The following is a 15,513-nucleotide window of genomic DNA, read 5'->3' as shown; positions in this document are numbered from 1 at the left end:
TCCAGCTTTTATTAAGAGATGCTCTGTCCTCAGTATAGGCAATTACTAGCTGATCAGCAGAGGTCTAAAACCCTGCACCCCTGCTGATCAGCTGTTGGGGTGTAGCTCTGTCACTGGAAGATGGTGTCATCAACTGTGCAGTGGAAGGAGTTCATTACTACACTACTGCTCCCATTAAAGTCAATGGAAGCAGCGCTGCAGTGATGCACAGTTGACGGAGCAGTGTAGTTCCAGCTGGAGATGGAGAGACACTGAAACAGCTGATTGGCGGGACTGCAGGGTATCTGAGCCAGTCAGTCAGCTAGTGTTGGCTGATCCAGACCATAACTTACTAAAAGCTGGACAACCCCTTAACATTTTTCTAGTCTTTATTTTTTTTTTTTTTCTGATACATGTGCATGGTTATTGGGGTAGCTATCTTGTGTGAGCGGCTAACAGCATTCAGGGATAGGCATTACAGCAGCCACATTAATTGGTTGTGGGAATGCTTTGTGACCTCTGTGGAGGTCACTGTGCAGGGAGGGTGAGGAGGTGAGTTCTGCGAATCACTTATTGTCAGTCTTAGGACCTGTGTAATCTATATACAGGTGTTAACTTTGATTGGTGTCCGGTCATAATAATGAGCTGACTAGTGAAAAGTGGCAGCCTATTATGAGGCACAATGGCCAGGGGAAAAAATGCTGAATTTTTCTATTAAAAAAAAAGATAAATAAAAATTGGAGTTTTGTCTAGTGTATGTGAATGGAAAAACCCTCAACAAAATTTTCACAGTTTCTGTGGTCCTATACTGTGCTGCTGCATGCTTTCTATTTATTAATAACATAATGCTGCCATTAATGTAAAATGGTTTATACAGACAAGTCGGAATCTTATCTATAATCACACACACCTACCAAATATTCTTCTGTTCCATAAAGAGATATGAATGTCTCATTATCTTGAAGCTGTCGAGCAGCACCAAAGTCAGTCAGCTTGTAAATACTACGCCCATCCTCTCCAAGTAAACGCATAATGTTTCCAGGTTTGATGTCCCTGTGCACAATTCCATTCTCACGTAAGTGATTCATCCCGGCCACTGATAACAAAACGGCAACATTGTGGTACATAAAAATCACCATTAATAGGTATACTATAGTAGAATATCAGTGAAAAAACAAAACAAAAGGCATAAAACAAGTTGCTAATGGACTGTTTCAAGAATTACAACAAAGGTCAATTGATACCAGTGGGTCTAATAATTATCCAAAGTACCTACTAAACTGGAAAAAACTACTCAGTAAAATCTCTTTTTTGCTAGTTTATTAGGGGACAGAGAAATTATGGGTACATGCCCTACCACTAGAAGACTGACACTAAGAAAGAAAGGTTGGCCTCTTCTATGAAGACCATACTCAGTCTACAGATACTGAGTTACTCGGTATGTTCCCCAGTAGCAGCTTAAGCAAAAAGCTGAAAACCAATTAAAAGTGCAGACCTGAGGGCAAAATGTAGGGAGCTGCCCACACGTTGCCGCTCCTCTTCCGCCATGAACTCAACAGAAAGAGATTTTGTGGGATGTACAAAAATATCTGCAGATTTACAATGCTGGAGATGTGGCACTCCTAGCAATCGTGCACTCCTGATTAGCCTGTCTGCCCCATAGGTTGATTTTAATTAGTTTCAGTATAAAGCTGTAGCCTGCTCTCACTACATTCATTGGAAGCTGTCTGGCACAAGGAAAGGTATAGAGCGGGCTCGGAATGCGTGTTGGTACCTGCATCCCTTGTAATGGAGGCCATTATGGCACCAAAAATTGTAAAAAGAAGAGTGGATCCAGCATGCATGTGGATCCAACACTCCCTGAACTTTATGGCGGCCATTATGGCGCATAACAGGTAGTATTTAATGTTAGGACCCGTCTAACAGAGATCGCCTTGACGTGCGGCAGACGGGCTCAGATGGTTTTGTACAAATGCATTGGTTATGAAGTTATGAAGAGGCGCATCCAGTGCCAGTCTAAATGTTAGCCAGCTTCCGAGCTGGCTTACATTTAGACCATTTATGTCTAAAACAGGTGTAGAAAACGATGAATGAGGCGGGCCTTCCAGACCCCCCCTTCCCCGTCCATGCTCAGTAGGGGGCAGTATAAATACTGGGGCACTGTGGGGGCATTTTAAATCCAGGGGACATTAAGCGTTCTTATTACTACTGGGGCTTTATAGGATGGACTTATAGATCCGCCTTATTTCTACTAAGAGCACTATGGGGGTCCGTATTACTACTGAAGGTCTGTAGAGAGCTTTATTACCACTGGGGGGACAATAGGGGTGCCTTATTTCTACTGGGGGCTCTGTGAGGGTATTATTAATACTGGAGGGTTCTTCTACTAATGGAAGCACTCTTGGGGAGCGTTATCACGGTAGTGGGTACTGTAGGGGGCAGTATTACAAATGAGGGCAGTCTTGTAGAGCATTATCACTGTTGGGTCCAGTAGGGGGCAGTATTACTAATGAGAGCATTCTAGAAGGGAATTACTATTGGTGGGACTATGAGGAGTACTGTTACTATAGGGGCACTTATTTTTCTTCAGGATAGTATTTGGGGATACAGAAAAGTAAGGAAGCTAAGATGTCTGTGTGTGACACTCTGCAGAGACAAGGCAGCTGAGAGAAGTGTCCGGAACAAATGGAGAAGATGATGACAGAGAAGATCTACATCAGAGGAGACGTCACCTGAAGGCCCTGGATGTGAGAGGTATGTGCTGCTGTATAGCTGTATAGCAAAATGTCTTCAGTGCTAGTGTTTGTTGGGGGGGAGATGCGGTTGTTCAACTTAGAGACTTGTGCCATATATATTGGTGCTTGGGCCCCGGATCTTTTGAGACCCTAGCAACGCTCCTGTATACCAGTAAATTTTGCATGCCCGTAATGGAAATGCAAAAACGAAAAACTGGCCTGGTTCTTTAAAGAGTACCTAAACTTACAAATTAACTTTATTGAAACATACTCTTAGCGACATAGGCGCCTAAAGTGCACACTAACTCAGTTCACACTCTTCTGTGTATGGGAGTATGGATTCACTGAGGTCGCACTGAGTGGTGTACAGGCAAGAACTCCATAAAGCTCCATAGCACAACACTACACCTGTCTGTACCAGCACTGCTCTGCTAAAGCCTGGCATAGATGGACTATATCAAGCTTTAGCAGAGTGGGCAAAGGCAGAGGAGCGATGTGCTATGGAGCTCCTGCCCTGCTTTCACTCTGCTCTGCTAATAGACTGTACTGATGTGGTATGCAGGTACTGGTAGAGGCAGGAGCAGGATTGTGCCAGGGAACTCCGGCCTGTACAATTAATTCTCCCATACACAGCAGAGTACGAGAGTACAGATACTAAAGCGCAATAGGCATCAAAACTTCACGCGCCTATTTCACTAAGAAAAGTAAAAATAAAAATTAAAGCATAATATAGAAATCCACTTTTAGTCACTTTAAGAGTAGGTTGCAATAAAGTTAAGGTACACATCAAGGATTAATGTTCCATTCTTGTGATTGGTGGTGGTCCCAGCAGTCACATGCCCATGTAAAAGACAATTATCACCTGTCCTGTGGATACATGATACTTTTTTTTTTTATTATTCACTTTATGGTAATTGGCTTTAGATATCCACCTTTTGTCTCTTTTTACTGTATTTCCTCTACTTAATATTTGCTTTGTTAGAGAGAGAGTAGACATCTTGCAGATTAAAATTGTGACCCACAACATATAAATACAGATTACTTTGCATCTCACCCACACACTGCACCACAATCAGAAACTCTGACTCAGAAAGTCCAAAGGAATTTTCTGGCTCCTCCAGGACAGACAGAAGACTCCCACTTGAGCAGTACTCCATGACCAGAACCTTCTGTTTAGGGCTGCCCTAGGAGAAGGTAATAATATGAGCTTGGGGGCAACTATAGACACATAACAGCTAAATAGTGAGTAGAACTTAAAGAGATTAGATGTCATTTACTGACACTTAAATGATCAGTTATTGATTCATCTTTCTTATAATTTTGCAGGTGGTTAGACAAGTAAAGAACATGAGCTGCAGCAGAGTTAAGGTTTAATTAGAGTAAGACTGTCACTCACAGTTTCCTCTACAGCAAAGAGCTTGACAATATTGATGTGGTTCAGTTTCCCCAGCATCTCAAACTCTCGCATCTGTACTTCAAATGGCCGGAGGTAACTTGTGTGATTAAACACCTTGACTGCCACTTCCTCTCCAGACTTCTGCAGGGACAGGGCACAAAACATGTAAAAGTTCAGAACTTGCGTTCAAAAGGCTTTCTAGTCATTATGGAGGCCCTGTGTGGATTCACATCTGATCTAATGTTTTTACATCAATATCTGCATTTTTATTGGCTTGAATTGTGCTAAATATGGTTGTGCGTGAGAAATTATGTAGGTGATTTGCATCCATTAAGATCTAATGACAGCATCACACCTGACAATAATCAGGCAAGGGTATGTTGCCACCAGATTGACCCTAGTGCAGCCTCAAGTCTTTGAGCCTCTAACTTCAAATGATCCTATCTCAGCACCCAAGTAGACCTGTTCATTCACACATTGGCAAGTGTATTTAAGGAGCATTCTTCCTAGAACAAAGAAGTTATCTGGACATATAAGGTTCCTGAGTTTTTTATTACTGCCTCTAACGGATGTAATCAGGGGCAGACATAAGACAGTAGAGGGCCTCTATGCAGTATGAATAGTATGTGAGCCCCCTGCTGTTTAACAGACAAATTATCAAGATATAGAGGGTCATTAAAAGAGCTTCTTTATGACTCTCAATCCTTCATTTGATGGATAACAATCCATAAGTAATTTTTAAACCACTTTGCTTCTTTGCAAGGAGAGATTTTTCCCTGCTGTGACGATCTCCGTCACACACCTTCCAGCTGTAGTGTGGTCTTGTGAGACCTAATACTCGCAAGACAATGCTGCATATTATCTTCTGCTGGGACAGCTTCTCACTCTGACCAGAGTGAGATGCCACTGAGATGAGCCCAGAGCCGTTGCTGATGAGAGGAGACTCTGGTCAGAGTGAGACTCTGTCCAGAAAGAAGGTAGTATGCAGCATGGTTTCGCTAGAATTAGTAGGTTTTGGAAGATCAATCCACAGCTGGAGGAATGGGGTGGTGGTGAGGGGGGCAGGAACATAGACTCAAGTATGCCATACTCAGGGAAGCATGGCTAGTTATATTATACAAGTAGCACAGTTTTTTTGGTTTTGGTTTTTGTTTTGATGAACGGTCCTCTTTAGGCACTTGAGGGAATCAGATGGTGACAAAGAAGGAGATTCATGCTTCATTAAATGTGATACATGCAACAGAGCGAACCTACCAATGTGCAGCATCTGACTAGAATCTTGTCTCAAGGACCACAGCAAACATAATTTTTAACTACTCATTAGTGTTGATCCCCAGGCACCCCCTGCTCTGAAGAGAGGAGGGTTTCGGGACTCTAGTTCGGCTTAGGAGTCCCTGCTCTGACTCCATATATAGCTATGTCCATATATGGAGTCCGTGCTTGGGGATACCCCAGTGTATTTAAATCTAATTTAGCCTGTATTTCAGAAAAGTTTCTGCCGGGAAACAAACTCCCACCTTTCTGTATTAGAGGCAAGGCACTTAACCACTCATCTATAATAGCTGCATAGCCAGTTACAAAAATAAAATAAAAAGTGAGACTTCTACTGTACTGTACTTCTACTGAGACATATACAATAGAAGTCTCATTTTTATTTTTTATTTTTTCTTTATGACTAGCTATGCAGCTGTATAGTGTGGTGGTTAAAGTTCTGGGCTGTGATGCAAAAGCTTTGAGTTCAAATACTGTCACAAACTTTTTCAGAAATAGAAGCTAAACTTAATTTAAACACATATATATATGTGTGTATATATATATATATATATATATATATATACAGTACAGACCAAAAGTTTGGACAGACCTTCTCAATCAAAGAGTTTTCTTTATTTTCATGACTATGAAAATTGTAGATTTACACTGAAGGCATCAAAACTATGAATTAACACATGTGGAATTATATACATAACAAAAAAGTGTGAAACAACTGAAAATATCTCATATTCTGGGTTCTTCAAAGTAGCCACCTTTTACTTTGATTACTGCTTTGCACACTCTTGGCATTCTCTTAAAGAGCTTCAAGAGGTAGTCACCTGAAATGGTCTTCCAACAGTCTTGAAGGAGTTCCCAGAGATGCTTAGCACTTGTTGTCCCTTTTGCCTTCACTCTGCGGTCCTCGATTGGGTTCAGGTCTGGTGACTGTGGCGCAGCACCCCATCACTCTCCTACATGGTCAAATAGCCCTTACACAGCAAGGAGGTGTGTTTGGGGTCATTGTCCTATTGAAAAATAAATGATGGTCCAACTAAACTCAAACCGGATGGAATAGCATGCCGCTGCAAGATGCTGTGGTAGCCATGCTGGTTCAGTATGCCTTCAATTTTGAATAAATCCCCAACAGTGTCACCAGCAAAGCACCCCCACACCATCACACCTCGTCCTCCATGCTTCACGGTGGGAACCAGGCATGTAGAGTCCATCCGTTCACCTTTTCTGCGTCGCACAAAGACACGGTGGTTGGAACCAAAGATCTCAAATTTGGACTCATCAGACCAAAGCACAGATTTCCACTGGTCTAATGTCCATTCCTTGTGTTCTTTAGCCCAAACAAGTCTCTTATGCTTGTTGCCTGTCCTTAGCAGTGGTTTCCTAGCAGATATTCTACCATGAAGGCCTGATTCACACAGTCTCCTCTTAACAGTTGTTCTAGAGATGTGTCTGCTGCTAGAACTCTGTGTGGCATTGACCTGGTCACTAATCTGAACTGCTGTTAACCTGCGATTTCTGAGGCTGGTGACTCGGATGAACTTATCCTCCGCAGCAGAGGTGACGCTTGGTCTTCCTTTCCTGGGGCGGTCAGCATGTGAGCCAGTTTCTTTGTAGCGCTTGATGGTTTTTGTGACTGCACTTGGGGACACTTTCAAAGTTTTCCCAATTTTTCGGACTGGCTGACCTTCATTTCTTAAAGTAATGATGGCCACTCATTTTTCTTTACTTAGCTGATTTTTTCTTGCCATAATACAAATTCTAACAGTCTATTCATTAGGACTATCAGCTGTGTATCCGCCTGACTTCTCCACAACGCAACTGATGGTCCCAACCCCATTTATAAGGCAAGAAATCCCACTTATTAAACCTGACAGGGCACACCTGTGAAGTGAAAACCATTTCAGGTGACTACCTCTTGAAGCTCATCAAGAGAATGCCAAGAGTGTGCAAAGCAGTAATCAAAGCAAACGGTGGCTACTTTGAAGAACCTAGAATATGACATATTTTCAGTTGTTTCACACGTTTTTGTTATGTATATAATTCCACATGTGTTAATTCATAGTTTTGATGCCTTCAGAGTGAATCTATAATTTTCATAGTCATGAAAATAAAGAAAACTATTTGAATGAGAAGGTGTGTCCAAACTTTTGGTCTGTACTGTATATATATTTTTTTTCTTTAGTAATTAAACATTTATTTTGTGCCATTTTTTTTTATAAATACAAAAAAATATAAAAAATATAAATCTAATTTAACCTCTATTTTTGAAAAAGTTTATGATGGGATATGGCTATGTATTTATTATAGCTGAGTGGTTAAGTGCCTTCCCTCTAACGCAGAAGGTCGTGAATTCCGGCAGAAACTTTTCTGAAATATGGGCTAAATTAGATTTAAATACACTGGGGTGTCCCCAAGCACTGACTCCATATATGGACATAGCTATATATAAAGTGAGAGCAGGGACTGAGGGATTCTCTCACTGTACAGTGATCTTCTGCATAGAAATAGAGGCTAAGTTAGATTTAAATACACTGACTGGTGTTCGGCTGAGCATGCTCGCTCAACACTACTACTCGTGGATGCCACACAAATATTAAAGGGGTTCTCCATGATCAGAAAAACATCTTCCAAAAACAGCACTACACCTGTCCATGGGTTGAGACTTGGATGCTTCCAGAACCTACACACCCTGTTCTGCTGTGTATAACCTACTCCTCTCTTTGCTGCTAATACTAACAGAGAGAGCAGACAGAGCTGACAGAGCCAGGAGTAGTGTTCTGTTGGATCTATGTCATAAGCAGCAGGACAGCCCACCACGTGAAGGTGTTATTAATGGGCACTATTTAGAATGTTGATTTTAAATATAGGAATAAAAAAAAACACAGTAGAAAAGTGCCAATGTCGTCCATAGCCTTTAACTCCAGTATACTAACTGTTCATTTAAGCTTATAATTGTTCCCTACCTTATTCCGTGCCTTGTACACACTGGCAGTAGCACCTTGACCCAATAGATCTTCTAACTCCCACAGGTAATTTGGGGTACTTGGCATCTTCAAATATCAGGCCTTTTTATTAAATGAGAATCTGTTGTAGAGATTTGAACAAGTAATTAGCAAATATTCAACGTTACATATACCTTACCTTACTTATATTTTACTGTGCATTTTAACATGTTTTTCCACTCGCATCAAAATAATTTTTAGGCTATTTAACTTCACATTTCTCAGTCACGTCATTTTAGTTTCAAGGGGTTATCCCACGAATTAAGCTAGAAAACAAAAGGTGGTCACTAACAGTGGTCTAATGGAATTGCTTCTCCAAAACTAATTTTGCATCCTTTTAGCGCATTTACTCATGCCTCCCCTTCTCTGTTCAGTTTTGGTCTTGGGTGGGCAGTGAAGCTGTGCCATGTGTCCCTGCTTCAGCTCGCACTCCCAGGAGTGCAGTGCTCTTCACTTTTAGATCAATGCACATCACAGAGGTGGAGCTGAGCGAAGGGCATGCCTATTAAATACTAGCCGATAGAGAAAGTGAACAGATATTTCGAGGAAAGCAGAAACTCTAGAGGGTGCTACCACTGACACCAAGTTATTTCAGCCCAGATTTTTTTTTTGTATAGATTCATGTTGATAACCTCCTTAGATTTAAATGTTCTATACATTTTTAAACAATACTTTTTGTAGAATAACCCATTTAATATCTGTACAAGAGTATGATGGCGATCACAGTTCTGGCAATGAACCAAAGTACATTGGAAAAGATCTCAACTAAAGTATTAAAGAGGTATTCTGGTTGTTAAACTTTATTAGTTAATCCAGAGGATAGGAGATAACTATTAGATCGTTGGGGGTCCTACCACTGGGACTCTCACCAATCTCGATAGCGGGTACCTCGTACCCATCATAGCACCCAAAAATGAATGGAGCAACAGGTTGGATGTGCGAACTTCCACTCCATTCATCTCTGCAGGGTATTAGCAGAGCAGTGCAGGGCAGGAGCTCACACATCACATGGCTTCGCTGCCTGCTCCTGCTCTGCTAAAGCCTCGAGTGCTATGGATTTTACCAGAAGAGTTAATGGCTCAAATATCTCAAGAGGTTCCAGTCACAGAGTAAAATACACATAGTTGTTTAGAAGAGTAGCACTGGTACAGGCAGGAGGAACACTGTATGTCCCTACCCGTACAGCTCTCAGTGCGGCTCCAGGAAAATCCATACACCAGTACCGATTCTAAGGCACAATAGACACCTGAATCTCAGGCACCGATTCAACTAGGAAAAAGTAAAAATAACAAATAAAGTACATTATAAAAATAGTTTCTATAACATTTAGAACAGGTTTTTGGAGTTTTTACATTACAACGTTCACTGTGCACTAAAAATTACATAATGTCCTTATTCTAAGGCTCAATACAAATACGGCAATACCAGACTTGTATAGTTTTTTTACAACACCACATAGCTGTGTCTGAGGGCTCGTTTTTTGTGGAACAAACTGTAGTTTTTGGTATCATTCTTTAGGGTGACTAAAAAATGGCAAATCGAATGGTTTAAATTTTTTCCATTATGGCGTACACCACACAGGTGTTTTAAAAAAATACTTTAATAGTTCAGACATTTTCGGATAAGACAATACCTGATATGTTTATTTTTTTGTTGTTAATATATTTTTATATGTAAAATTGAGAAGGAGAGTGATTTAAACTTTTAGGGGGTAATTTATTAAACAGAAATACACCTAAATTAGGTGTATTTCTGATGTAGATTGCAGCGCAAACATCCTTTGCACCCCAATCTGCTACTTCTCTTCGCTCATGCCAGGTCTAAAAAAGTGGGCGTGGTGTGGGCGGGGAAGGCCCATCTCATTTACCAATTTTTACGCCCCCGTTTTGGGCCTCAAGCACAAGGACGTATATTCTTTCCGGTTTTTTTATTTCAGTATATTATTTCAATGGGTCTGCAAAAAAAATTGAAGGATTTCCATGTGCATTCATGCCGTATGTATTTTGCTGTCCTCAAAAAAAACGGATCCGCAAAAAATAAGGATGACATCCATGTGCATTCCGTATTTGCGGAACGAACCAGCTGGCCACTAATAGAACAGCACTATCCTTGTCTGTAATGCGGACAATAATAGGACATGTTCTATTTTTGGGGCGGAACTGAATTATGGACATACGGAAACGGAATGCACACGGAGTAACTTCCGTTTTTTTTGCGGACCCATTGAAGTGAATGGTTCCGCATATGGTCTGCAAAAACAATGGAACGGACACGGAAAGAAAATACGTTCGTGTGCATGAGCCCTTAGGCGTAGAAAATGGACTAAATGTAAGACAGATAGGAAGCTGCCTTACATTTAGTTTTAGAACATTTTATTGAAAACAATGTTCAAGTGACATGGCGGACAGAAAAATGTATAAAGTATTAAAGATGTGACAAATGCAAATAGCATTGTCCAATAGTTCATACCATTTCACAGGGAATAAGCTCTCTAACATTTAGATGCGGCGGTGGATCCGCCGAAGTTATGAAGAGGCCTGCGCCTCTTCATAACTCTGGGGGATCCACTGCCAGGTATAGGGCTCATTAATACCGGCCTCTAAAATGCCAGTCTTAATAAATGTGTCCCTTTAATATTTTAATGTATTTTTTATTTTATTGTTATTTTATTTAAACTTTTTTATTACTTTTACAGCCCTTAGGGGGCTAGAAACTAGGATCTTTTGATCCCTTGTCCTGTTCACCCTAATAAAGATCTATTAGGATAAATGGGATTTTGACACACTCCCTGCTGAGCTGTGCTTCGTGCACAGCTTAGCAGGAAGCTTACCATAGCAGCCTGGTAAGCTTCAGAAGTGTGCATGGTAACCAATCAGAGTCCTTCAATTTCACTGCGGGGGCTCTGATCAGAATGCAAAGGTAGCCACATTCCTCTCCCTTGCCTCACAGATGCCGCGATTAGTGTTGATCTTGGTATCAGAGGGGTCAAATGACGGGGTTCAGTGTGTTCGCCATTCACTGTCAGTGCAGCCAGGTATAGTGGTCATGGTAGTTGTCATGGTGCAGCGTTTCCTGGGTTGGGGGCTCACTCAGGCCTCAGATGTATTTTGCCCCCCCCCCCCCATCTCCGCCTCTGCATATGGTATAAATAGACAATATTGTTGTTGGTATAGCATAAAACAATCTGTTACTATCTTTAAATCATATTTTTTTTCTTGGGGTGTGGATGTAGGTATAGGGAATTAAAAACATTGTCGGTACACCAGACCTTCATAAACAGCAATAATAATATTAATCCCTGTAATCCCATTGCATCTGCCGTGACCCAGCATCACTACTAAAAAGCTAGTGTGTCACAGGCAACAAGTACTTAGCTTAGAGATGTATGAAGAAGCAGGAGATCCAAAACAAACCAACACTAGTAACTCCAAGCAGAAGAAACTATCAACCGCATGGAGGGATCCCGACAGTACCCCCCTTCTATGGGTGGCCTCCGGACACACAGGACTGACTTTATCAGGATGCGCCCTGTGAATGGCCCTCTGTAGCTGGCCAGCTAAGATCTGTCCTAGGTTGCTAACATAGCTTATTTGTTTATATAGCGAAACTTGCCAATAACATTAATACAGTTCATATGTTTGTGTGTTAAAGACAAAAGCAGAGTTATTTACAGTGACTTTATGTTTGGATGTCATGTAATAGTTATATTTTGTGTTCACAGAAGCAGAAAAGATCATATGCCTTTATGATTCATTATATGGATGTGAGGTAAGCTCAATGACACAACAGAAACAACAGAAAGCATAGAGTTAAACTGTTGTTGCTGGGCAGGAGTCTTAACCAATCCTAGCTAGCCTCACACAGCCCAGGAGTTTTGACCGATTACAGCCAGCCTCACACACAGCTTGCATAGGAAATTACCCTAACAGGAGCTGCTGGAATCATTATTCACCAGAGAGAGGAGCTGAACAGACACACACTCCACTAAGAGCTGTGTTTTATGGAAGCAAGAGGCCAAAATAAGTATTTAAAACAGTTATATAATGTTCCTACTGTTAATAAAGTGATTAGAACTGTATACTGAACTGGTTATATGTATGTTTACTTATAGTTCCACCATACAAACTAACTACTGAGCCATACAATCATACAATCCAAACAAATTGCATACAAATGTGAACTGCTCATACCAGATCATAAGCAATTTTATAGAGCAAACTGCAAACCAAGTAGAACAAGTGAACTATTGGTTAACCTCAGATATACCTCTCAGAGAGATCATAAAGTGCTTAAATAACTTAAAGTGAGAGTACAGATACTCAAGAGAGATTTATATATACCATTTTATGTTGAATGACAAAATTGAACAGTTAAACCACCATCTTATGCATACTGCCATTTTGTGATATCTTTTCAACACGTGTTATGTACATGGACTATCTGCTGCGAAGGCGGAAGTGTTATATGAAGAAAAGTTGAAGTTAATAAAGAAGTTATTTCAAGCATTTGGTGTGCTCTTTAAACCTACTGTTTCCATAGAACGGCGCTAGAGGAATTACAGAGTAATAGTCTGGTTAGACTAAAAGTCAGAGCTATCAAAATTCTTCTAATACCACAGCGCAAAAGGCACTTAATAGTGCTGCGCCTGCCACAATGGAACTATTACCCTCAGAGGGCGAAGCGATAGCGCTCCTCAACTTGCACAGTAAAGAGCGCATTAGAGCAGCGGAGTGCCAGCATATATAGCCACGCAGCAACTGTTCCCTGAGTGAGCAAGCAAGGACACCTCAGCGGAGCTACCATGTAGGCCATAGAACGTGTGCATTAGTCAAACTGCAGCCGACTCTTAAAGTGGCAGAACGGCAAAGGCAAAATAATCAGAGAAAGAGCGCCAACATTCCTGCAATCCCTAGAGAGAGAAAGAGAAGCATGGTGGGAGGCCAAAGTCCAGAGCTAGAGTGCCCGCACCGCTATCTACGGAGAGACCACATACCGCAGCCAGCTAGTTTCCCGCAACTAGGCCCAAAGCCTGCAACAGTGTATCCAAGCCATTGCATCGCAAGTCTGCACAGAGCATCGCAAGTCTGCACAGAGCATCGCAAGTCATCGCAGAGCATCTCATGTCAGCGCAGAGCATCACATCATCAAGAAAAGACACGTCTCTTTTAAGACTGACATTTGTTCATGCTCTTCAGAATAAGGTCACAGCTTTACTTTTATTACTTATTATTGCACATAGGTTTTGGTATAAAGTGAAATTTTCTTGTTCAGGAATAAAAGACAAAGGACAGTTTGTAATACACAGACTGTTACATTTAAAGTGAAAGTCATTTATTTCTGCATTTGTCAGTACTGAATTTAAAGTGAAAGGTATCTTATTATTTGTATTATTTGTTATAGCATTTAAAGTAAAATGTCTGAGCCTAGTATTACCATGCCACTGTTAGAGGATACAAAGATATAGAGAGTGGAAGTTGAAGAGCAAGGGAACCTGTCTGAGGTAGAAGAGTTTGATGCAGCATTTGTCTTGCCTCAAACAAATATAGCCCAAACAGATGAACTAAGACGTTCATCACGTGCCAGAAAACCAAACTCAAAGATGCTGGAAAATTTAGAGCAAGAAGAATTAAAAGAGAAAAAGTTCGCCCGGATGTATGATACGTGAAAATCATACATTAAAAACATTCGTAGAAAGCTAAAGCAAGAAAGTATAAAAAGGAACTTGAGAGATATGGTAGAGACGGTAGAAGAATCTGAATCAGAGCTTATGGCAGCCTATGTCAACCTGCGGTTGTTTACGACACCTTTCCAGGATATCATAAGGAACATGGATACATGTACTGCGGTCACTAAAGATTTGGTAAAGCTCATGAGAGTACTATCATCTGCAGAAAACTATGATGAAGGTAAAGCAAGAAGTAGAATGAATGAGCTTTTTATGAGAGACTATGCTAGGTCCTTAGGTGGCACCACAATATCAAGTGTGATTTCCTTCACTAGAAGAAGTGCCACACACATATCTGAGTCCTCAAATACTTCAGCTAAAAGAAAGGAATTAGCTGAACAACTTGCTGTCAAGAGAGCAGAAATTGAAATGGAAGCTGCCATTGAGGCGCAGCGCCAACTGATTGCTGAAAAGGAAGCTGAATCGGATGCACAGCACCATCAGATGGAAGCTGAAATGGAAGCACAGCGCCAACAGATTAAAAGTCTGGAAAGGCAGAAAGAAGTTAAGATCATAGAAGCCAGACTCAGAGTACACGAGGAGGATATGAGTCAGAGTAGTCATAGGTTCAAATCTATACTAAGTGAAGAGGCAGACTCCTAATTACCTACATACTCCCAGGAGAATGGAAGGAAATCTCCAGCACTTAGTGAGGAAATCAGTTATTATCCTTCCATCCCTGCACAGAAAGACAAAGAGAGGCCTAGTCCAGTGTTAGGAAAAAGGTGTGTGAACTTACCTTCTATCTAACGGAAAAAATTAAGAAAGGGACTCACCTAATTCAGAACTAAGTGAGAAAATAGGACTGGATGATTCTATTCTTAGATGTTGCTGCAACGGTCAGGAGAATGTTACAACCATTGTCCCACTAAGACAACAGAGAACAGTCCTCGCTAGACTTCACATTCCGGAACCTACTATATTTACAGGAGATGTACTGAAGTTCATAGAGTGGAAGGCAAGTTTTGAGATGATCATTGAGCATCATTGCTCCAGTTGACAAGTTATTCTACCTTCAGAGATATGTTGATGGAGAAGCTAAGTAAGTTCTTTAAGGTAACTTCTAAAGAAAAGACGAAGAAGTCTACAAGCAAGCTTGGGAAAAATTGAATGCAAGATATGGTCATCCTTTCTTAGTATAAAGAGCCTTTAGAGAGACTGGCCTAAAATAGGTCCTAAGGAACACTTCAAACTCCAAAAGTATGGTGACTTCCTGCAAGCATGCAGCAATGCCATCCCACATGTACGAGGATTAGAAGTACTGAACGATTATCTAGAAAAACACAGGATGCTAACTAAGCTACCTGAAGAAGTGGCTTCTAGATGGAATCGCTATGTTAGATCTAGGTAAGGACTTCCCAAGTTTTAAAGAGTTCTCTGAGTTCATCAATAAGGAAGCACGGATAG

At 41.0% G+C, this 15,513-nt stretch overlaps 1 protein-coding gene across 4 annotated transcripts in view; it reads right to left on the bottom strand.

Annotated features, from left to right (window-relative positions):
- IKBKE (inhibitor of nuclear factor kappa B kinase subunit epsilon) overlaps nucleotides 1-15,513 on the bottom strand; it is an 87,491-nt gene that overhangs the window by 53,792 nt on the left and 18,186 nt on the right. For 3 of the 4 annotated variants that reach the window (XM_044288455.1, XM_044288454.1, XM_044288453.1), the window contains exons 2-5: nucleotides 8,343-8,463; nucleotides 4,111-4,251; nucleotides 3,769-3,898; nucleotides 894-1,075 (exon numbers count right to left, since the gene is read on the bottom strand). In XM_044288455.1, the coding sequence (XP_044144390.1) occupies nucleotides 894-1,075; nucleotides 3,769-3,898; nucleotides 4,111-4,251; nucleotides 8,343-8,429 (540 nt within the window). In that variant the 5' untranslated portion in view covers nucleotides 8,430-8,463. Of the gene's footprint in view, nucleotides 1-893; nucleotides 1,076-3,768; nucleotides 3,899-4,110; nucleotides 4,252-8,342; nucleotides 8,464-15,513 lie in introns of those variants that run through there. The other variant, XM_044288456.1, reaches the window with a different exon arrangement.

This window comes from Bufo gargarizans, chromosome 3, assembly GCF_014858855.1.
Source record: "Bufo gargarizans isolate SCDJY-AF-19 chromosome 3, ASM1485885v1, whole genome shotgun sequence".
Lineage (NCBI taxonomy): Eukaryota > Metazoa > Chordata > Amphibia > Anura > Bufonidae > Bufo > Bufo gargarizans.
Note: the sequence above shows the minus strand (reverse complement) of the source record. Positions and strands in the feature narration are given on the sequence as shown.